Here is a 22,717-nt window from a genome sequence, read left to right as displayed (position 1 = left end):
ATAAAGTATAAAAAATAGGTCTAGGAGTATAGCCCAGAGGTAGAAAAACCCCCGAGTTCCACCCCCCCCCCAGTAACAGACACACACACACACACACACACACACACACACACACACGTATGTATAATATAAATGCCATGCGTGTGGTGGCGCACACTCATAATTCCAGTACTTGGGAGCCTGAGACAGGCGGACCCGGGTTCATGGCAGCCTCAGCTATCTAATGAGGTCCTCAGCAACTTAGCAAGACCCTGTTTCAAAATAAAGAATAAACAAATAGGACTGGAGGTGTAGCTCACAGGTAGAATGCCCCTGGGTTTAATCCCCAGCAGCAAAATATTAAAAAAAAAAAAATAGAGGAGCCGGGTGTGGTGGCCCACACTTGTAATCCTAGTAAATCCTAGCACTTGGGAGGCTGACAGGTTCGTGGCCAGCCTCAGCTACTCAGTGAGGCCCTCTGCAACTTAGTGAGACCCTTATTTATTTATTTATTTATTTATTTATTTATTTATTTATTGCAGTACTGGGGATGGAACCCAGGGGCATTGTACCCCTAAGTTACACTCTTAGTCCTATTTATTAGGATTTTTTTTTTTAGGGGGGTGGTACTTGGGGTGGAACCCAGGAGTTTTCTACCTCTGTGCTATACTCCCAGAACTGTTTTATACTTTATTTGGAAACAGGGTCTCACTAAGTTGCTGAGAGCCTCACTCAGTAGCTGAGGCTGGCTTCGAACCTGTGCGATCCTCCTGTCTCAGCCTCCCAAGAGCTGGGATTACAAGCGTGCGCCACCACGCCCAGCTAGGAGATATATATATATATATATATATTTTTTTTGGTACTGGGGTTCCTGGAAGCCCTTCTACCTCCGGGCTACACTCCCAGACCTATTTTTTATATATTTTTTTAATTTGGAAACAGGGTCTCAAAGCCAGCGAGGCTGGCTCCGAACCAGCGCGATCCTCCTGTCTCCGCCTCCCAAGAGCTGGGATTACAAGCATGCGCCACCACGCCCGGCTAGGATTTATATTTTTTGAAACAGGTTCTCACCAAGGCTGTCCACGAACCACGATCTCCTGTCTCTGCCTCCCAAATGCTGGAATTACAAGTGTGTGCCACCATGCCTGGCAAAACCCTGTTTTAAAAATAAAGAATAAAAAATAGGGCTGGGGGTTTAGCTCAGAGAAAGAATGCCCTTGGGTTCAATTCCCATATCCACTAAAAAATTAAAAAATAAGTAAAATAAAATAGAGCTGGGGAAGGGGAGTAGGTCAAAGGTACAGTTCAATTCGCAGTCCCACAAAATATAGAACAGAAATAAATAGAAGACTCTAGGAACAAGGATCAATACGAGTCATTTACCCATAGAGGTGTAATCAAGGGGCTGTGTGAATGAGAGCATGAGCTGCAGCATGCGGTGTAGAGGATGGCCTCTGACGTCATACTGCTCCTCCTCCACCCTGAGCCCTGGCTCCCTTATTGGTTGTGTGATGCTGCCAATATTTTTCTAGGGATATATAATACTTATCTCATTAGGTGGTTGTAAGGATTATACTGAAATATATAAAGTGTGCTAAGCATAGTGTTTGGATTCTGTGTGTGTGTGTGTGTCTGTCTGTCTGTGTTACGGAGGATTGAACCAGTACATGCAAAACACTTTTGCTAAATACCAAAGCATGATGGTCATCATGAGGAAAACCACTTGTGCAGTTATTTGAGTTGTGAGCAGAATTTTTATTTTTTTCACAGAATGCCATTTTTACCTAAAAGAATGAGTGTCAAATTGTACCTATTTACGCTTGCGTATTTGGCAGAGATATTCTTGAAAATGAATAAAGCAAATCTGTTCCTTTGGGGTTTTAGGGGAGGGGTACTAGGGATTGAATCCAGTGGCATTTTACCTCTTAAGTTACACTCCAGCTCTATTTTTTTTTCCCCTTTGGTGGTACTGGGGATCGGACCCTTCTACCTCCGGGCTACACTCCCAGACCTATTTTATATTTTATTTGGAAACAGGGTGTCTTAAGCCAGCGAGGCTGGCTTTGAACCTGTGTGATCCTCCTGTCTCCGCAGCCCAAGTGCGGGGATGACAAGCGCCACCACGCCCGGCCACTCCAGTCCTGTTTGGAACAGGGTCTGGCTAAGTTGCGGAGGGTCTCCCTAAATTGCTGAGGCTGGCCTCAAACCTGCCATGTCCTGTCAGCCTCTCACTGGGATTATAGGTACGTGCTACAGTGTCCATCTGCAAGTCCATCACTGTTTTTTTAATTTTTTTTGTGGTACTAGGGGTTGAACCAGGGGTACTATACCACTGAGCTGTACCCTAAGCCCTTTTTATTTTTTATTTTGAGATGGGGATCTAAGTTGCCTAGGATGGTCTGGAACTCACTTGAGATCTTTCTGCCTCAGCCTCCCGAGTAGGGAGATATACATGTATGTACCACCTCTTCCCACTAGGGTACTTTTTAATTTTTTTCAGAGTGTAAAGAGGACCAGAGACCAAAACAGTTGGGAATTGCCAGTTTAAGACATTAACTTTTTTGTGTGTGTGCTGAGAATTGAAACCAGAGGCATTATACTTCCAAGCAATACCCCTTTTTATTTTGAAACAGTGTCTTGCTAAGTTGCTGAGGGTTTTAATAAGGTGCTGAGACTGGTCTTGAATCTGCAATTTTCTTATCTCAGACTCCCAAGTACTGGGATTACAAGTGTGTGTGATCATACCAGGCCAGACTTTAACTCTTAAATATAGTGAGAATTGCTGGGCATGGTGGCGCATGCTTGTAATCCCAGTACTTGGGAGTCTGAGACAGGAGGATCCCACAGGTTCAAAGCCAGTCTCAGCTACTTAGGCTCTCAGCAACCTACTGAGACTCTGTTTCTAAATAAAATATAAAATAGGTATGGGAGTGTAGCCCAGAGGTAGAAAGCCCCTGGGTTCCATCCCCAGTACCACACACAAAGAAAAAGAATTATTGTAATTTGTAATCCGAAGTGTTAATAAAGTGCTTTATTAGAAAGTGGAGAAGTGAACTAGTTCTTACTTTAAAGTTAAGAGAGATGGGAAACCAGGTAGGCACTTGTAGGTAGAACACCATGGGTTCAATTTCTAGGACCCCAAACAAACAAACACCAGTCATTTCTTTTTCGTTATTCATGGGAAAGGGAGGGGGAGATACAGGAAAATAATTTATGCTATAATATGATGAGTGCCTTAGTGAGATGTGCATAGGAAACAAGGAGAATACAGAGACGAGACTAACCCTGTCTGGAGAGGGGTGTGTGTACCAAGTCCTCTTCTGTATTTCCTTTAATAAACAGGTGATAGAGCTTAAAAATCATGACTTCAGCCAGGTGTTGTGGTGCATGCTTATAATCCCAGTACTTTGGAGGCTGAGACAGGAGGATCACAGGTTAGCAGCCAGCCTTAGCTACTGAGACCCTCCACAACTCGATGAGACCCTGTTTCAAAATAAAGAATAAAAAATCAGGTTGGGGGTATAGCTTGGAGGTAGAATGCCCCTGGGTTCCATCCCTAGTACTGCAAAAATAAATAAATAAATAAATAAAAAGGAAAGAAAGGGGAAAAACCATGAGTTCTGTGGTTGTTTAGGTCCCCCCCCCCCCTGTAGTGCTGTAGATGGAACCCAGGTCTAGGCAAGGGCTCTACTGTTTTTTGCTTGTTTGTTTTGTTTTGTGCTAGAGATTGAACCCAAAGGCATCCTACCTCAGAGCTACACCCCAGCCCTATTTTATTTTATTTTGTTTTGAAAGAAGGTCTAAGTTTGGAGAGCATCATTGAGTTGTTCAGGCTGGTCGCAAACCTGTGATCATCCTGTCTCAGCCTCCCAAGTCCTGGGATTACAGGTGTGTGCCACCACTCTGGCATGTCAGGATTCATTAACTATTAAAATTAATTCATAGAAAAATAAAAATGTTCACCTGGGTATGGTGGCATACACCTGTAATCCCAGTACATGAGAGACCGAGACAAGGAGGATGACAGCTGTTTCCAAATATAAAATAAGGCTGGGACTGTAGCTCAGAGATAGAATGCTTAGGGGTTCAACCTCCAGTACCAAAAATAAAATATTCAGCTGGGTGTGTTGATGTACACTTGTAATCCCAGTACTTGGGAGGCTGAGACAGGAGCATAGCAGGTCGGTGGCCAGCCTCAGCTATTTAGTGAGGCCTTGTACAATTTAGTGAGACTCTGTTTTTTGAAACACTACTTCAAAATAAACAGTAAAAAATAGGGCTGGATGTGCAGCTCAGAGGTAAAATGCCCTTGGGTTCAATTCCCAGTACGGCAAAATAAATAACTTAATTAAAAATTTAAAATATAGGGTGTATTCATTCGAGTCACCTTCCATGCCACTCTGGCATGGGGCTGTATTTCTATTTTCTGTATTTCTATCTTTCTAATAAACTTCTTTAAATCTTCAAAAAGAATTAAAAATATGTGATGGGTGTGTACCTCAGAGGTAGACTACTCCTGGGTTCAATCCCCAGTATCTGCAAAAAACAAAACAAAACAAAATCAAAAGAGCTTAGTAAGAGTCAAGTGTGGTGGTGCATGCCTGTAATCCCGGTACTTGGGAGGCTGAGACAGGAGGATCACAGGTTCACAGACAGCCTCAGCAAGTAGTGAGACTCATCAAACTACCTAGACCCTATTTCCAAGTAAGAAATAAAAAGTCAGGCTGGGAGTGTAGCTCAAAGGTAGAATGCCTCTGAGTTCAATCCCCAGTAAAACACACACACACACACACACACACACACACACACACACACACACACCCCTAAGTAAGCCAGGCGTGGTGGTGCTGGTGCATACTTGTAGTCCCAGAATTTAGGAGGCTGACAGGAGGATCACAGGTTTGGGGACAGCCTCAGCAAGTAGTGAGATTCTCATCAACCTAGTGAGACTGTTTCAAAATAAAAATAAAATAGGGCTGGGGTTGTAGCTCAGTTAGAAAGCCCTTGGGTTCAATCCTCAGTACCACAAAATCAAAACAGACAAACAAAATAACTAAGTAAATGAAGTTTGAATTTAATGTTTTCACAGGTGCTGGAGAAAATTTGGAGAATACAATGGCAGCCTTTCAGCAGTAAGTATATGAAAAGGTATTCTTTTATAGCTTATCATTAAAGTGATAACTCACAAACAAAGCAAAAAGAGTGTAAACACACCATCCACTGTGAGAGTCGTTTCTATCAAATCACTTTTTTTTTTTTTGCGGGTCTGGGGATGGAACCCAGAGGCATTTGACCTCCGAGCTACACCCCCTGCCCTATTTTTTATTCTTTATTTTGAAACATGGTCTCACTGAGTTGCAGAGGGCCTCACTAAGCAGTAGTTGAGGCTGTCCACGAACTGCGATCCTCCAGGTCTCAGCCTCCCGAATGCTGGGATTACAAGCGTGCACCACCACGCCCGGCTCTCAAATCACTTTTTTAATTTAGTCAGAAGGGTCACAGAGAGTGTTTGCTTCTGTATAACTGAAAGACTAGAGTTTGGGTAATGAAAAGAAGCTACAGTTCCAAAGCTGGGAGAAGACATTTGCAACAAGAGACATACTGTGTATAATGCTAATTAGTCTTGGAGAGAAAAAGAAAACAAAACAACTGTTATATTGGCTGCACTTTATGAAAAGGATCTTGTCTTTGTACCCAGTAATTTTATTTATGTATTTTATTTATTTATTCATTTATTTTACAGTACCGGGGCATTAAACCCAGGGGCATTCTACCTCTAACACCCCTAGCCTGATATTTTTATGACTTACTTTGAAACAGGGCCTCACTAAGTTGCAGAAGGCCTCACTAAGTAGCTGAGATTGTTCTCAAACCTGCAATTCTACTGTCTCAGCCTTCCAATTACTGAGATTACAAGCGTGTGCCATCACGCCTGGCCTTATTTTTATTTTTAGAATTGGAAATTGAACCCAGGGGTATTCTACCTCTGAGTTATATCCCTAGCCCTATTTTATTTATTTTATTTCTCAATTTTCAACTTTAGTTAATTAATTTATTTATTTATTGTGGTGTGGGGAATTGAACCCAGGGGTGTTCTACTACCTCTGAGCTATACCCCCAGCCTTATTTTATTTTTTGCAGTACTAGAAATGGAACCCAGGGACATTCTACCTCTGAACTACACCTCCAGTCCTATTTTTTATTCTTTATTTTGAAACAGGGTGTCACTGAGTTGCAAAGGGCCTCACTAAGTAGCTGAGGCTATTCGCCAACCATGATCCTCCAGGCTCAGCCTCAGCCTCTCCAATGCTGGGATTAGAAGTATATGCCACCACACCCGGCTTTTTTTTTTTTTTTTTGCGGGTCTGGGGATGCCAGCCCTATTTTTTTTTTTTTTTTTTTTTGGTGGTACTGGGGTTCCTGGAAGCCCTTCTATCTCCGGGCTACACTCCCAGACCTATTTTATATTTTTGAAACGGGGTCTCTTAAGCCAGTATGGCTGGCTTCGAACCTGTGCGATCCTCCTGTCTCCGCCTCCCAAGCACAGGGATTACAAGCGTGTGCTACCACGCCTGGCATGCCGGCCCTATTTTTTTTTTTTTTTGCTGGTACTGGGGTTCCTGGAAGCCCTTCTACCTCCGGGCTACACTCCCAGACCTATTTTTACATTTTTCTATTTGGAAACAGGGTCTCCTAAGCCAGCGCATGCGGCTGGCTTCGAACCTGCGCGATCCTCCTGTCTCTGCCTCCCAAGCGCGGGGATTACAAGCGTGCGCCCCCACGCCCGGCTGCCGGCCCTATTTTTTATTCTTTATTTTGAAACAGGGTCTCACTAAGTTGTGAAGGGCCTCACTAAGTAGCTGAGGCTGTCTGCGAACCGCGATCCTCCATCTCAGCCTACTGAATGCTGGGATTACAAGCGTGTGCCACCACGCCTGACTCACACCCGGCTTCTATTTTATTTTTTAATTGGAAACAGAGTCTCCCTAAATTGCTGAGGCTGGTCTTGAATCTGCAATCCACTTTCTAATCTGAAATCCCCTGTTTCAGCCTCTCAAGTACTGAGATTACTGTGGCATGTGGCTCTTAACCCCACTTTATAATTTTTATTTTGGAGGTTTCTATGGTATTTCAGAAGAAGAAAGCAGCTCTCCCTATGTTACAATTAATGTTTATTAGATAGACATATTTGTAAGGTTGCTTATTAACTGACTTTAAAATTTATATAAAACCGCCGGGCGTGGTGGCACACACTTGTAATCCCAGCACTCGGGAGGCTGAGACCAGAGGATCCTGGTTGACGGACAGCCTCAGCTACTTAGTGAGACTCTGCAACTCAGTGAGACCCGGTTTCAAAATAAAGAATAGGGCAGGAGGCCGGGCGTGGTGGCGCATACTTGTAATCCCCGAGCTTGGGAGGCGGAGACAGGAGGATCGCGTAGGTTCGAAGTCATCCTGTTTCCAAATAAAGTATAAAAATAGGTCTGTAGCCTGGAGGAAGAAGGGTTTCCAGGAACCCCAGTACCACCAAAAAAAAAAAAAAAAAAAAAAAAAAAAGGAATAGGGCAGGAGGTGTAGCTTGGAGGTCGAATGCTTCTGGGTTCCATCCCCAGAACAGCAAAAAAAAAAAAATATATGTGTGTGTGTGTGTGTGTGTGTGTGTGTGTGTGTGCGCGTGCGCGTGCGCGCGCGCGCGCCACCACACCCAGCTGTATTTCTATCTTTTTAATAAACTTCTTTAAATCTTTTAAAAAACAAATACTCTGGGCGTGGTGGCGCACGCTTGTAATCCTCGCGCTTGGGAGGCGGAGACAGGAGGATCGCATGGGTTTGAAGCCAGCCTCAGCTACTTAGTGAGGCTTTCAGCAATTTAGGGAGACCCTGTTTCCAAATAAAATATAAAATAGGTCTGGGAGAATAGCCCGGCGGTAGAAAGCTTCTGGGTTTCACCCCCAGTACCACCATATTAATAAATAAATAAATAAATAAATAAATAAATAAATAAATAAACAAACAAATAAATAAATAAAATAAGGCTGGGGATGTAGCTCAGAGGTAGAATGCCCGTGGGTCAATCCCCAGTACCACAAAAACAACAACAAGAAAACAAAGCAAAAACATAAAAAGGTCTGGGGATATAGCTCACAGGTGGAATGCCCCTGGGTTCAATTCCCAATACCATAAAAAAAATTATATAATCTTGGCAGGTACAATGGTACACACCTGTAATCCACCTACTCTGGATTCTGAAGCAGGAAGATTGAAAATTTTGAGGCTGAGCTCAGCAAAGTGCATGACTATAATCCCAGTACTTGGGAAGCTGAGTCAGGAGGATCACAGGTTTGGAGACAGCCTCAGCAATATATGATAGTCATCTAAAACTTAGATTTTAGCTGGGCGTGGTGGCTCATGCTTGTAATCCCTGCGATTGGGAGGCTGAGACAGGAGGATCAGGCAGGTTTGAAGCCAGCCTTAGCTGGCTTAAGAGTCCCTGTTTCCAAATAAAATATAAAATAGGTCTGAGAGTGTAGCCTGGAGGTAGAAGGCCCCTGGGTTCCATCCCCAGTACCACCAAAAAAAAAAAAAAAAAAAAAAACACTTAGATTTTATGTTTACATTCATTATGTATGTATATATATTTCAAAAAGCATATGTATTATAACAGAAATGACAGTGATGAAATATTATAAAAAGTATAAATAGTTGGTTGGGGAAATCTTGGTTTAGATTAACCAGAAAATTGAAAAGACACAAGCTGGGCATGGTGGCACACACTTGTAATCCTAGTACTTGAGAGGCTGGGCGTGGTGGCACACACTTGTAATCCCAGCATTTGGGAGGCTGTGACAGAAGGATCAAGGTTCGCTGACAGCCTCAGCTACTTAAGTGAGGCCCATTGCAACTCAGTGAGACCCTGTTTCAAAAATAAAGAATAAAAAATGGGACTGGGGTGTAGTTTGGAGGTAGAATGCTCTAGTATTTGGGAGGCTGAGATAGGAGGATTGCAGATTCAAGGACAGCCTGAGCAATTTAGTGAGGGTCTCAGCAACCTAGTGAGACCCAGTTTCTAAATAAATAAAATTGGTCAAGGTGTGTAGCTCAGAGGTAGAATGCCTCTGAGTTCAATTCCCAGTACCATAAAAAAAGAAAGAAAAATGAAAAGACACTAAACTCAGTATGGTGACACATGTTTGTAATCTCAGTACTTGGGACCCTGTAACAGGAGGATCACAGGTTCAAGAACAGCTTCAGCAATTTAGTGAGGCTTTTATCAGCAACCTAGTGAGACCATGTTTCCAATAAAAAAAAAATAGTACCACATATACACACACCAAAAAAAAAAAAAAGGAGAGAGAGAGAGAGAGAGAGAGAGAGAGAGAAAGAAAAAGAAAGAAAAAGAAAGAAAGAAAGAAAGAAAGAAAGAAAGAAAGAAAGAAAGAAAGAAATTATTTTAAAATGTGAATTGGGGAGCCAGGAGGGAATGGGCAGGAATTGGGGAAGGGCTAAATAAGGCATGTATGCCTCTATCATTTTGTACCCCATTAAGATGTATGATTACAATGCACCAATAAAAAGTTTTTTAATGTGAAATGTTTACATATAAGATGGGATAGTATGTGGATAAGGTGTATCTAAGAGATTGAAAAGACTTTAATGATATATGGAAAATTAATTCATTATGTTGTAATGTGACTAGAGAAGTAAACACGACTAACAAATCATTGCATTCACTATTTTTGTGTGGTTACTCAGGGGCGTTCTACACCTGAGCTACATCCCCAGCCCTATTTTATTTTTAAATCTGAAACAGGGTCTCACTAGGTTACCAACAGCCTCACTAAGTTGCTGAGGTTGGTTTTGAACCTGCCGTCCTCCAGTCTCTGCCTCCCAAGCACTGGGATTATAGGTGCGTACCACCACACCCAGCCAACAACTCACAGTTTATAAAAAGCCCTTTAATATGGTTTATAAAATGCTTTCACAAACACCATCTCTTTTAGGTTATGAATATGGGTCTTCTATGGTTTCTTTCGGAGTGGAATCTTCGTATTGATTGCTTTCTTCCTATCTTCTACTTCAGGCGCTTACGCTGATAGGTTCTGACTTGTTGCTTACTTAATGAAATATGGAAGTGCACTCTAAGAACAAGGCAGGATATTGGCAAAAGACAGTAAAGGAGACAGAACCCTTTAATAGAAAGCTCAGAATCCAAAGCCAAGGATGTGTACTGTGCATGTGCAGGCGCATGTGCACACACGTGTAAAGACTGAATCACTAAGCCCTTGGTATGTAAAATCTGGTTCCTAAGGGCTAATAAAACTAGGTTATTAAAGTAGGCTGCCTTTGTCAATACCCATAGGACAATATTATCCCTCTGGTATTAAATGAATTGTAGGAAAAAGAAGCCAATTTATTAGCGAGAGCTGGAAGTTGAAGTTGGCAGACAGTCAAAGAAAATTAATCAAGGCCCTGGTTCTCATGATACAGTTTTTAGAATATTCAGCTACTGTGATGTTAATGATCTCATCTATGATATGAGAGTATATATTTATTTGTAAGTTTGCTTGTTAACTGACTTTGAAGTTCAAATAAAATCTAAATTAAAAAGGCTTTTTTAGAGCTGGGCGTGGTGGCTTATGCTTGTAATCCCAGGACTTGCGAGACTGAGACAGGAGGATCGCAGGTTTGAGGCCAACCTCAGCTACTTAGGAATCCCTCCACAGTTTAGTGAGACCCTGTTTCAAAATAAAGAATAAAAAATAGGGCAGGGAGTGTACCTTAGAGGTAGACTGCCCTTGGGTTCAATCCCCAGTATTGCAAAAAATTAAAAAAGCTTTGTTAGCTAGGCGTGGTGGCTCATACCTGAAATCTCAGTACTTGGGAGGCTGAGGCAGGAGAATCTCAAATTCAAGGCCAGCCTCAGCAACTTACCCAGACCTTCAGCAACCTAACAGGACCGTGTTTCAGAATTTAAAAGAAAAAGGGCTAGGGGTATAGCTCAGAGGTAGAATGCCCCTGGGTTCAACCTCCAGTTCAACCTCCAGTACCAAAAATAAATAATAAATAAATAAGACAGCTATTTTTATCTTTTTTTTTTTAATTTTTTTTGGGGGAGTCGTTACTGGGATTGAACCCAGGGGCATTCTACTTCTAAACTACATCACCAGACACATTTTATTTTTTATATTCTAATTTTTATTTTTTCAGAGACAAAGGCAGAAATTTACTAAGGAAAAATGAGGATACATGTTCAAGGGAGAGCTCAGGGCAGCTTAAGAGGATGAGAGGCTTTATTTTTAATTTTGAAACAGGGTCTCACTAAGTTGCTGAGGCTGGCTGCGAACCTTACATCCTCCTGTCTCAGCCTTCTAAAGTACTGAGATTAAAGGCGTGTGCCACCACACCTGGCTCCAATTTGTCATCTTTTCTTTTCTTTTTTCTTTTCTTTTCTTTTTGGTAGTGGGGATTGAACCCTGGGGCATTCTACCTCTGAGCTATACCCCCAGACCTAGGTTTTATTCTTTATATATATTATATATATATTTCTCTCTCTCTTCTCTCTTCTCTCTTCTCTCTCTCTCTCTCTCTCTTTTTTTTTTTTTTTTTGGTGGTACTTGGGATGGAACCCAGGGGTGTTCTACCTCTGAGCTGCACCCCAGCCCTGTTTCCTTTTTTTTATTTTGAGACAGGGACTTACTAATTTGCTGACGGTGACCTGGGGCCCGAGATCCTCCTGTCTCAGCCTCCCAAGTACTGGGATTACATGCAGGTGGCACTGCGCTCCACTGCGCTTCACTTATTTTAAGATCACTTAGAATATTTTCATATCAATAAATGTTGATAAATGTTGCTGAGATATTTCAGTATTTGGGAATATTTTGGATTTGTAACTCTAAAATTTTACATCGGATACATGTAACCTAATGGTTTACTAAAGTTTCAAAATGTCCTTCTTCTCTTTATTTCCTCAGTGCAGTTACAATTGGAACTGATATGCTAGAACTGGACTGCCATATCACAAAAGATGAAGAAGTCGTAGTATCACATGATGAGAATCTAAAGAGATCAACTGGTGTCAATGTAAACATCGCTGATCTCAAATATTGTGTAAGCAGAAATGCATGATAAACCAATATACTAGATATTACAGTCTGAGTTGTGTGTGTGTGTGTGTGTGTGTGTGTGTGTGTGTGTGTGTACTGGAGATTGAACCCAGGGCATTCTACCACTGAGCTACAGCCTCAGCCCTATTTGATTTAATTAATTTATTTATTTGTTTATTTTGTGGTACTGGGATGAAACACAGTAGTCTATCTCTGAGCTACACCCCCACCCCTGTTTGTTTGTTTGTTTGTTTGTTTGTTTATTTATTTATTTATGGTGGTACTGGGGTTCCTGGAAACCATTCTACCTCTGGGCTATACTCCTAGACCTAATTTTATACTTTTTTATTTGGAAACAGGGTCTCTTAAGCCAGTGCGGCTGGCTTCAAATTCGCGTCTGGCTTCAAATCTGCGTGATCCTCCTGTCTCTGCCTCCCAAGCACGGGGATTACATGCGTGCTCCACCACGCCTGCCTTATTTTTTTATTTTGAAACAGGGTCTCACTAAGTTGCAGAGGGCCTCATTAAGTAGCTGAAGCTGGTTACAAACCCGGATCCTCCTGTCTCAGCCTCCCAAATGCTGGGATTACAAGCATGTGCTACCATGCCCAGCTTATTATTTTTATTTTGAAACAGGGTTTCACTAGGTTGATGAGAGTCTCACTATTTGTTGAGGCTGTCCTTGAACCTGTGATCATCCTGTCACAGCCGCCCAAGTTGTAAGATTACAAGCATGTGCCTACATGCCTGGTTCATTTTTCAGATATAGAAAAGCACCATTTATTTATTTTAATTTATTTTACTTATTTATTTTATCTTTTTGCAGTAGTGGGGATTGACCCAAGGACATTCTACCCTGAGCTACACCCCCCCGCCCCATTTTTTATTCTTTATTTTGAAACAGGGTCTCACTAAGTTGTGAAGGGCCTCATTAAGTAGCTGAGGCTGGTCCCTATCCTCCTATCTCAGCCTCCCAAGTACTGAGATTATAAGCATGACCCACTATGCCTGGCTGGAAAACAGCATTTAAAAATCTGATTATAAGCTGGGTGTGGTGGCGCAGTTTATAATCTCAGCATTTGGGAGGCTGAGACTGGAGGATCATGGTTCACAGTCTCAGCTACTTAGGCCCTCTGCAACTCAGTGAGACCCTGTTTCAAAAAAAAAAAAAAAAATTGGGCAGGGGGTGTAGCTCGGAGGTCGAATAACCCTGGGTTCCATCTCCAGACCCGCAAAAAAAAAAAAAGTCTGATTATAGCTGGGTATAGTGGTACATGGTTGTAATCCCAGTATTTGGGAGGCTGAGACCCAGTTTATTTTATTCTGAAACAGGATCTAAGTTAATGAGAGTCTCACTGTTTGCTGAGGCTATCCTTGAACATGCAATCCTCCTGTCTCAGCCTCTCAAGTACTGGAATTACAAGTGTACACCACCATGCCTGGCTTAGAGAAGTTTTGAGTTCAGCAAAATTAAGTGGAAAAAAGCCAGGTAGATGCTGCCTGTAATCACAGTACATGAGAAGCCGAGACAGGAGGATCAGAAGATTTGAGACCAGCCTCAGGCACTTAGTAAGACCCTGTTTAAAAAAAATATAAACAGGGCTGGGAGTATAGCTCAGAGATAGAATGGCCCTGAGTTCAGTCTCTAGTAACACAAAAATTAAATGAAATAGCCAGGCGTGGTGGCACATGCTTGTAATCCCAGTATTTGGGAGGCTGAGACTGGAGGATCACAGTTCATGGATAGCCTCAGCTACTTAGTGAGGCCCTCTGTAACTTAGCAAGACCCTGTTTCAAAATGCCCCTGGGTTCCATCCCCAGAACCTAAAAAAAAAAAAAAAAGAAAAAGAAATAAATTAAAAGGGCTACTCAAGTCAGGCATGGTGGTGCAGCTTGTCATCTCAGTACTTGGGAGGCTGAGAGTAGAATCTGGGTTTGTGGCCAGCCTCAGCTACTTAGTGAGGGCCTCCACAACTTAGACCCTGTTTCAAAAATAAAAAATAGGGAGGGGGTGTAGCTCAGAGGTCAAATGTCCCTGGGTTGAGGTGTAGCTCAGAGGCAGAAAGCCCCTAGGTTTCATCTCCAGTACCACCCAAAAAAAAAAAAAAGAATAGAAAAGAAAAAATAGGGCTATATATGTAACTTGAAGGTATAATACCCCTCGGTTCAATTCCCAGTACCCAGTACAAAAGAAAAAACTTTTGCCAGGTGTGGTGGCACACATTAGGTGTGATCCTAATACTTAGGAGGCTGAGATAGGGTTTGAAGACAGTCCCAGCAAGTACTGAGATTCATTAAACTAGTGAGACTCTGTTTCAAAATAAAAATAAAATAGAGCTGGGATATAACCCCAGGTAGAATGCCCTTGGGTTCAATCCCTAGAACCAAAGAGAAAACAAGTTTAAGAGGGGCTATGGCCATAGCTCATTGGTAGAACACTTGCTTTGTTTGGATAAGCAGCCTGAGTTTAATCCTCAGTACTGAAAAAAAAAATAATTCCCATTTCACTGTGCCCTTGCCATTATTAGTTATTATAATTACCGTTGGCCTAGTGTGGTGGTGCAGGCTTATAATCCCAGCATTTGGGAGGCTGAGACAGAAGGATTGTGGTTTGTGGACAGCCTCTGCTACTTAGTGAGGCCCTGTTTCAAAATAAAGAATAATGTTTGGCGTGGTGGCACACGCTTGTAATCCCAGCATTCGCATTCGGGAGGCTGAGTTAAGAGGATCATGGTTCAAGGACAGCCTCAACTACTTAGTGAGGCCCTTTGCAACTCAGTGAGACCCTGTTTCAAAATAAAAAATAAAAAATAGGGCTGGGGCTGTAATGCCTCTGGGTTCTAGCCCCAGTACTGCAAAAAAAAAAAAAATTATCATTGGAATAGTAATATTTATATAGCTAATTATAATTATCCTAAAAGATTGCTGAGAGATTAAGTTTTAATTAGCTCCTTTGATTATCAGTAAGTTTAAAGATTTTTCTTTATGATAGCTATTTTATTTTTCTTGAGTTATCTATTTTGGACATTTTTCGTCTGAAATCTTTGTATGCTATTGAGAAAAGGCCTCTATTAAATAGTACAGATTTCTTGTAGGTGGTAGAAGTAAGTATGTTATTAATTTGCCTTTGGGAATGTTATACTAAAGGATGCCCTATATAAACTTAAGTGATGTTTTGTTCATTTAGTTTTCGAAAAGACAAGTTTTTACTTTATGTTTTAATATAAGACACTAAAGTCCTTTTTACTTTTGAGAAGTAACTTTTCAATCATATCTTTTTAAGGAGCTTCCACCTTACTTTGGCAAACTGGATGTCCCATTTCAAAGAGGTAATATTTTTCATTTATTGCTTAAACATTGATATTGAAGTATATTCATTTATGCTGAGAAGGCCATTTGTACTCTGTTATAGTAACCTATTGCTAACGGTACTGCCCTTTAAACTCGTTCTTTGCAGCCTGCAAATATAAAACGTTGAGATGATCATGGCCCAAAGGTTCAGCTAGCTCTTTCTACTTAAGTTCATAGGTAGTTAATTTAAATTTAAACCTTGGTATTCATTGCAGGAAGCTTGGATATTATTGGGGATACTTTGTATACTTTGTACTTCCTTTTTTTTGTGGTACTGGGTATTGAATTCAAAGGCATTCTACCTTTGAGTTACATCCCCAGCCCTATTCTTTATTTTGGAATAGGGTCTTACTAAGTTGCAGAGAGCCTCACTAAGTAGCTGAGGCAGGCCTAGAACCTGTGATCCTCCTGTCTCAGCCTCCCAAGTAATGGGATTACAGGCTTATGCCACCACGATACACAATATCTTGTTTGTCTATTGGTGGTGCTGGGGATTGAACCCAGGGGCATTCTGCCTCCGAGCTAAACCCCTAAGTGAATTTTTTTATTTTTTATTTTGAAACAGGGTCTTGCGGAGAGCCTCACTAGGTAGCTGAGGCTGGCTTTAAACTCTGATCCTCATGGCTCAGCCTCCCAAATACTGGGATTACAAGCATGCGCCACCACACCTGGCTTGGTGGGGACATTTAAAATCCTCTCTTCTGGCTATTGTGTATTTGGTACCCAGCCCTTTTTATTTTTGTTTAGGAACAGGTTCTCACTGTGTCACTGAGGCTAGTCCCAAACCTGCTGTCTCAGCCTCCCAAGTACTGGTATCATAGGCTTGTGCCACCATGCACACAATATCTTATTTTTAACTATGGTTACCCTACCCTGTTGTGCAATAGAACTTCATATCAGTTGACCAGCCTGTCCCCTCTGCCCATCGCGGTAACCCCTGTTCTGTTGTGAAATCCACTTTTTGATGTTTCACATCTGAGTGAAATTATGCTGTTTTTGTCTGTCTTTGTCTGGCTTATTTTATTTCACACAGTGTTCTCCAGGTTCGTCCACGTTGTTGCAAATGGCGGTACTTTTTAAAATGACAGAATAGTATTTCATTGTGTATATATTTTCTTTACCCACTCATCTATTGTTTGACACTTAGATTGACTCCATGTTTCAGCTATCATAAATACTACAAAAATAAACATGGGAGTGCAGATCTCTTGGTCGCATACTGATTTGATTTCCTTTGGATATACACTCAATGGTGGGATTGCTGGGTCATATCATATCTATTTATCTATTGATTTGTTTGTTTATTTATTTATTTATTACAGTACTGGGGATGGAATCCAGGGGCATTCTATCTCGGAGCTGCATCCCCAGCCCATTTTTTATTCTTTATTTTGAAACAGGGTCTTACTGAGTTGCAAAGGGCCTCACTAAGTAGGCTCTCCTTGAACCCAGATCCTCATGTCTCAGCCTCCCAAATTCTGGGATTACAAGCGTGCACCACCACACCAGGCTTGTTTTTTGTTTTTTTGAAGCTAACTGTCCTATATGAAGAAAGGTGATATTTCAATGTATGGTTTATTTTGTTCTTGTTTTTTGGTTTTCAGGGTTTGTTTTTTTTTTTTTTCTTTTGTTCTAGGAATTGAACCGAGGGGCAATCTACCTCTGACTTCACATCAGGCTGTGTGTGTGTTTGTGTGTGTGTGTGGGGGGGGTACTGGGGTTCCTGGAAACCCTTCTACCTCCGGGCTACACTCCCAGGCCTGTTTTTTTATATTTTATTTGGAAACAGGGTCTCTTAAGCCAGTGAGGCTGGCTTCGAACCTTCATGATCCTCCTGGTTCAGCCTCCCAAGCATGGGGATTACAAGCGTGCTCCACCACGCCCGGCCACATTAGGCTTTTTTATTTTAATTTTTAAAAATTTTGAAACAGCATGCTGCAAAACTGCTAAGATTGGCCTTGAATCTACAGTCCTCCTGTCTCAGTCTCCAACTACTGGGATTTCCAGGCATGTACCACCAACCCTGCTCATTGTGGGGTTTTTTGTTTTTTTGTTTTGTGGTACTGGGGATTGAACCCAGGGGCATTCTACCTCCGAGCTACACCCCCAGCCCTATTTTTATTCTCTATTTTGAAACAGGGTCTCACTGTGTTTCAAAAGACCTCACTAAGTAGCTGAGGCTGTCCATAAACCCAGATCCTCCTATTTCAGCCTCCCTGGAATTACAAACATGCATCACCACCTCCAGCTTATTTTTTATTCTTTATTTTTGAAACCGGGTATCATTAAGTTGTAGAAGGCCTCAATAAGTAGCTGAGGCTATCCTTTAACCTGTGATCTTCCAGTCAGCCTCCCAAGTACTCTATTGAATTATTTATGTTCCTTTTATATTTTGGATATTAACTTTTTGTTGTTACTGGGGATTGAAACCAGGTTCATTCTACCTCTGAGTTATACCCCCAACTCTTTATTTTTTAATTTTGAAAACAGTCTCAGTAAGTTGAGGCTGGCCTTGTACCTGCAGTTCTCTGTCTTAGCCTGCCAACTACTGGGATTACAGGCATGTGCCACTATGTCTGGCTTTAGATATTAACATCTCTACAGATATATATAGACTTTTTTTTTTCCATTCTATAGATTGTTTCTTTATTCTCTTGATTGTTTCTTTTGCTGTGATAGACCTATTGTGTGTGTGTGTGTGTGTGTGTGTGTGTGTGTGTGTGTGTGTGTCTGCCCTAAAGGATGGTTCGGTCTCATGTGCATTTGACTTTTGCCTTCCAACTAAGAATTATTAAGATATATTGGCTTGAGCCAGGCGTGGTGGCACACACTTGTAATCCTAGTACTTGGGAGGCTAATTACAGTTCGCGGCCAGCCTCAGCTACTTAGGCCCTCCACAACTTAGTGAGACCTTGTTTCAAAATAAAGAATAAAAAATAGGACTGGGGTGTAGCTCAGAGGTAGAACGCTCCTGGGTTCCATCCCTAGTGCTACAAAAGAATTTAAAAACTGATATATTGGCTTGAAGAAACATTTTTTTCATTCTTGTAATTTTTAGGATTATACTTGCCAAACTATTAAAATATTTATGTCAACTCTGGGCGTGGTGGCGCACGCTTGTAATCCCCACGCATGGGAGGCGGAGACAGGAGGATCACGCAGGTTCGAAGCTAGCCGCACTGGTTTAAGAGACCCTGTTTCCAAATAAAAAGTATAAAATAGGTCTGGGAGTGTAGCCTGTAGGTAGAAGGGCTTCCAGGAACCCCAGTACCACCAAAAAAAAAAAAAAAAAAAAAAAAGGTCAATTTTAGATTTATGAAGGTAAAGAAAATTTAATTTATTCATTTATTTTGATTTTCATTTATTATTTTTGTGAGGTACTGGGGATTGAACTCAGGGGCATTCTACCTCTAAGTTATACCCCAGCCCTATTTTTTATTCTTTATTTGGAAACCGGGTCTTACTAAGTTGCAGAGGCTATCCACAAACCCATGATCCTCCTGTCTTAGCCTCTCAAGTACTGGAATTACAAGTGTGGCCACCATGCCCAGCCTTAAAGAACATTTTTTTTTTTTCAGTACTAGTAATGAAACCCAGGCCCTGGGTTTCTAACTCTGAGCTACACCCCTAGCCCTTTTTATTCATTATTTTGAAACAGGGTCTCACTGAGTTGCAAAGGGCCTCACTAAGTAACTGAGGCTGTCCCCAAACTGTGATCCTCCTGTCTCAACCTCTCAAATGTTGGGATTACAGGTGTGCACCATCACGCCTGGTTATCAAAGAACAGTTTTAGAAGTAAAGTTTTTTCCTATTTTCCTTTTTACAGCAGAGTCAAATCTGCACAATAATTAAAAGATCCTTTAAGAAACAAAGTTTTAATTTTTTTTCTGGTTTTATATCTCATAAAGTCATAAAATATTTGAATTTGAAGAGACCTTTGAGACCATCTGATTCTGTCTTCTGATATAGATAAAGAAGTTGAAGTCTAAAGATGTAAATTACTTGATCAAGGTGAGGCCATACAATAAGTAAATGACAGAGCTAGAACTTTAGACTAGGTTTCCTCCTTACTAGGCCAGTTCAGGTTTACCGTACTGCCTGTCTCAAGGCTCTCCTTTAGTGCTATATTGAGAGCCATGCCAGGTACTCTCAACTTTCAGACAACTATAAAGTACAATAAATTTTTATTCATATTACATTCAGCTTATAAGTGATTTTAGATAGTGCCTCAGATGTGAAGTTTCACTGCATTTGAAACAGACTTAGCTCAGTTATCTTAAAAAGTTAGCTAGGAGCCAGGTGTGGTGGCACAAGCTTGTAATCCCAGCATTTGGGAGGTTGAGACAGGATGATCGCGGTTCGCGGACAGCCTCAGCTACTTAGTGAGGCCCTTTGAAACTCATTGAGACCCTGTTTCAAAATAAAGACTAATTTAAAAAAAAAAAGCCGGACGTGGAGCGCACGCTTGTAATCCCTGCGCTTGGGAGGTAGAGACAGGAGGATCGCGTAGGTTCGAAGCCAGCCATGCTGGCTTAAGAGACCCGTTTCCAAATAAAAAAGTATAAAATAGGTCTGGGAGTATAGCCCAGAGGTAGAAGGGCTTCCAGAAACCCCAGTACCACCAAAAAAAAAAAGTCTGGGGTGTAGCTCAGAGGTACAATGCCCCTGGGTTCCATTCCTAGTACTGCAAAAAAATAAAAAATGTATATATACACATACATACATACATACATACATACATATATACATACATACACACACATACACACACACACATCTGTATATATGTATACACACACACTTGAGAGACTGAGGCAGGGGAATCAAAGGCTCCAGGCTAGACTCAGTAATTTAGCAAAACCTTGGTAACTTAGTGAGGTACTATTTCAAAGTTAAAAAGTGGTGGTGGAAGTGATGGTGCATACTTGTAATCCCAGTACTTGGGAGACTGAGACAGGATTGCAGGTTCAAGGCCAGCCTCAGCTACCTAGTGAGCCTCAGCTACCTAGTGAGTTACAATGTAGTAAGTGAAACCCTGTTTTAAAATAAAAAATAAAAAATAGGGCTGAGTGTATAGCTTAGAGGTAGAATCCCCTGGGCTCAATCCCCAGTACCAAAAATTAAACAATAAAAAAAATAATGAAAAGGTTGATGATGTACCCAGAGGTAGAATGCCTCTGGATTTAATCCCCATTTCCACATACCTACACTAAAAAAAATCTAGTACGGTTTTAAATCATAATTATAAATCATAAGGTATCAAAATGGAAACATTTATTTTTATTATATAGAAAAATCAGGTTAAATTTTTGGAGGCACACCATATTTTAACCATATTAAGTTTTTTTTTTTTTTTTTGGTGGTATTGGGGTTCCTGGAAGCCCTTCTTTATCCGGGCTACACTCCCAGACCTATTTTTTTTTTTAGTTTTGGAAACAGGGTCACTTAATCCAGCGCGGCTGGCTTCGAACCTGCGCGATCCTCCTGTCTCTGCCTCCCAAGCGCGGGGATTACAAGCGTGCGCCACCACGCCCGGCTAACCATATTAAGTTTTGCATAAAATAAAAGGTAGAGAAAGTACACCAAGTGGACATAATGGCTATATCTAAGTTGTGGGATTTTATGTGATATTTTTTCTTTACACTTTGTCTAATTTTGTAAATTTGCTATAATGTATACCTACTATCACCTTTCTAATCATTAAAAGAGTAAAACTTATCTTTTAAAAATTCACTTAAAAATCTTGCTTTCTCAGCCTGCTATTGTGAAGGAAAGGATAATCGCATTCCATTACTGAAGGAAGTTTTTGAGGCCTTTCCAAACACCCCCATTAACATCGATATCAAAGTCAACAACAATGTGCTGATTAAGAAGGTACTCAAGCCAATGCCTCCTCCTGGTGTGTTGCATCCAATTTCACAAACTAAACAAGGTCAGAGTAGGTGACTGCATGGATTGATAATGTTCAAGGAAATGCGATACTCCAGGAATCAGCATTGTTTCAGATAATACCCTGGTAGAGGTCACTTTATTACAGGGGAGTCTATTTTCAGAGTGAGTTGGCATGTCTCAGTCAAATAAAAGTAAGCTCCTACAGACCAGTCTTTCTGGCACTTATATACCTATCTTCTAGTTTAACTTGTGGTATATGTAAGATTACTAAATAGTTATATTCTAGTAAATTAAGTATATAATGGCAAAATTTTTTATTTATGAAAGAATCTGAATTTATTTAGTAGATTTTTTCCCAAAATTTTGTGCTATCCTTCAGCAGATTTTCAATTATAATCCATTTTCAAGTAAAATGATACAAGCATATTTACAAAGAGGCACATGCATAAAATTTTGAATTTCCATGTGTAGGTTTCAGAACTGGTGAAGCAGTATAAACGAGAGCACCTAACAGTGTGGGGCAATGCCAGTTATGAGATTGTAGAAAAGTGCTACAAAGAGGTAAGCCACAGACCTACAAAGCATGGTCTGTCCTTAATGTTGTTGTAGATCTATAAGTCAGAAGAGTAATAACTTTTTTGTCTGCTACTGGAGATGGAACCCAAGGGCATTCTACCTCTGGGCTACACTCTCAGACCTATTTTTTACTTTATTTGAAAACAGGGTCTCACTAAGTGGCAAACAGGGTCTCACTAAGTAGCTGAGGTTGGCCTTGAACCTGTGTGATCCTCCTGTCTCAGCCTCCCAAGTACTGGGATAACAAGCGTGTGTCACCATGCCCGGCTTAAGAGAATAATTGTTTACTTATTGTTTTATTTTTGTGGTACTGGGGGTGGAACGCAAGGCCATTCTACCTCTGAGGAAATGCAGGGGCATTCTACCTCTGAGTTACAACCCCAGCCCTATTTTTTATTCTTTCTTTCTTTCTTTCTTTCTTTCTTTCTTTCTTTCTTTATTTATTTATTTTGGTGGTACTGGGGTTCCTGGAAGCCCTTCTACCTCCGGGCTACACTCCCAGACCTATTTTGTACTTTTTTAAAATTTAGAAACAGGGTCTCTTAAGCCAGCACGGCTGGCTTCAAACCTGCACGATCCTCCTGTCTCCGCCTCCCAAGCATGGGAATTACAAGCGTGCGCCACCACGCATGGCTTTATTCTTTATTTTTGAAACAGGGTCTTACTGAGTTACAGAGGGCCTCACTAAGTAACTGAGGCTGGCCTCAAACCATGATCTTCCTATCTCAGCCTCCCAAATGCTGGGATTGCAAGCATGCACCACCACACCCAGCTAAGAGTAATTTTTTTTTTTTTTTTTTTTTGGTGGTATTGGG

At 41.2% G+C, this 22,717-nt stretch overlaps 1 protein-coding gene across 1 annotated transcript in view; it reads left to right on the top strand.

The window, feature by feature from the left end:
* Positions 1 to 22,717, top strand: part of GDPD1 (glycerophosphodiester phosphodiesterase domain containing 1) — a gene marked incomplete at both ends in the record, with an annotated part of 44,042 nt that overhangs the window by 5,722 nt on the left and 15,603 nt on the right. The window contains 5 exons of the mRNA XM_080713292.1: positions 5,069 to 5,111; positions 11,952 to 12,087; positions 15,367 to 15,412; positions 21,190 to 21,308; positions 21,798 to 21,887. Of these exons, the coding sequence (XP_080569418.1) occupies positions 5,069 to 5,111; positions 11,952 to 12,087; positions 15,367 to 15,412; positions 21,190 to 21,308; positions 21,798 to 21,887 (434 nt within the window). The remainder of the gene's footprint in view (positions 1 to 5,068; positions 5,112 to 11,951; positions 12,088 to 15,366; positions 15,413 to 21,189; positions 21,309 to 21,797; positions 21,888 to 22,717) is intronic.

The sequence above is a fragment of the Muscardinus avellanarius genome (genome assembly GCF_963383645.1).
Source record: "Muscardinus avellanarius genome assembly, chromosome: 16".
In the NCBI taxonomy this organism is placed as follows: Eukaryota; Metazoa; Chordata; class Mammalia; order Rodentia; family Gliridae; genus Muscardinus; species Muscardinus avellanarius.
Note: the sequence above shows the minus strand (reverse complement) of the source record. Positions and strands in the feature narration are given on the sequence as shown.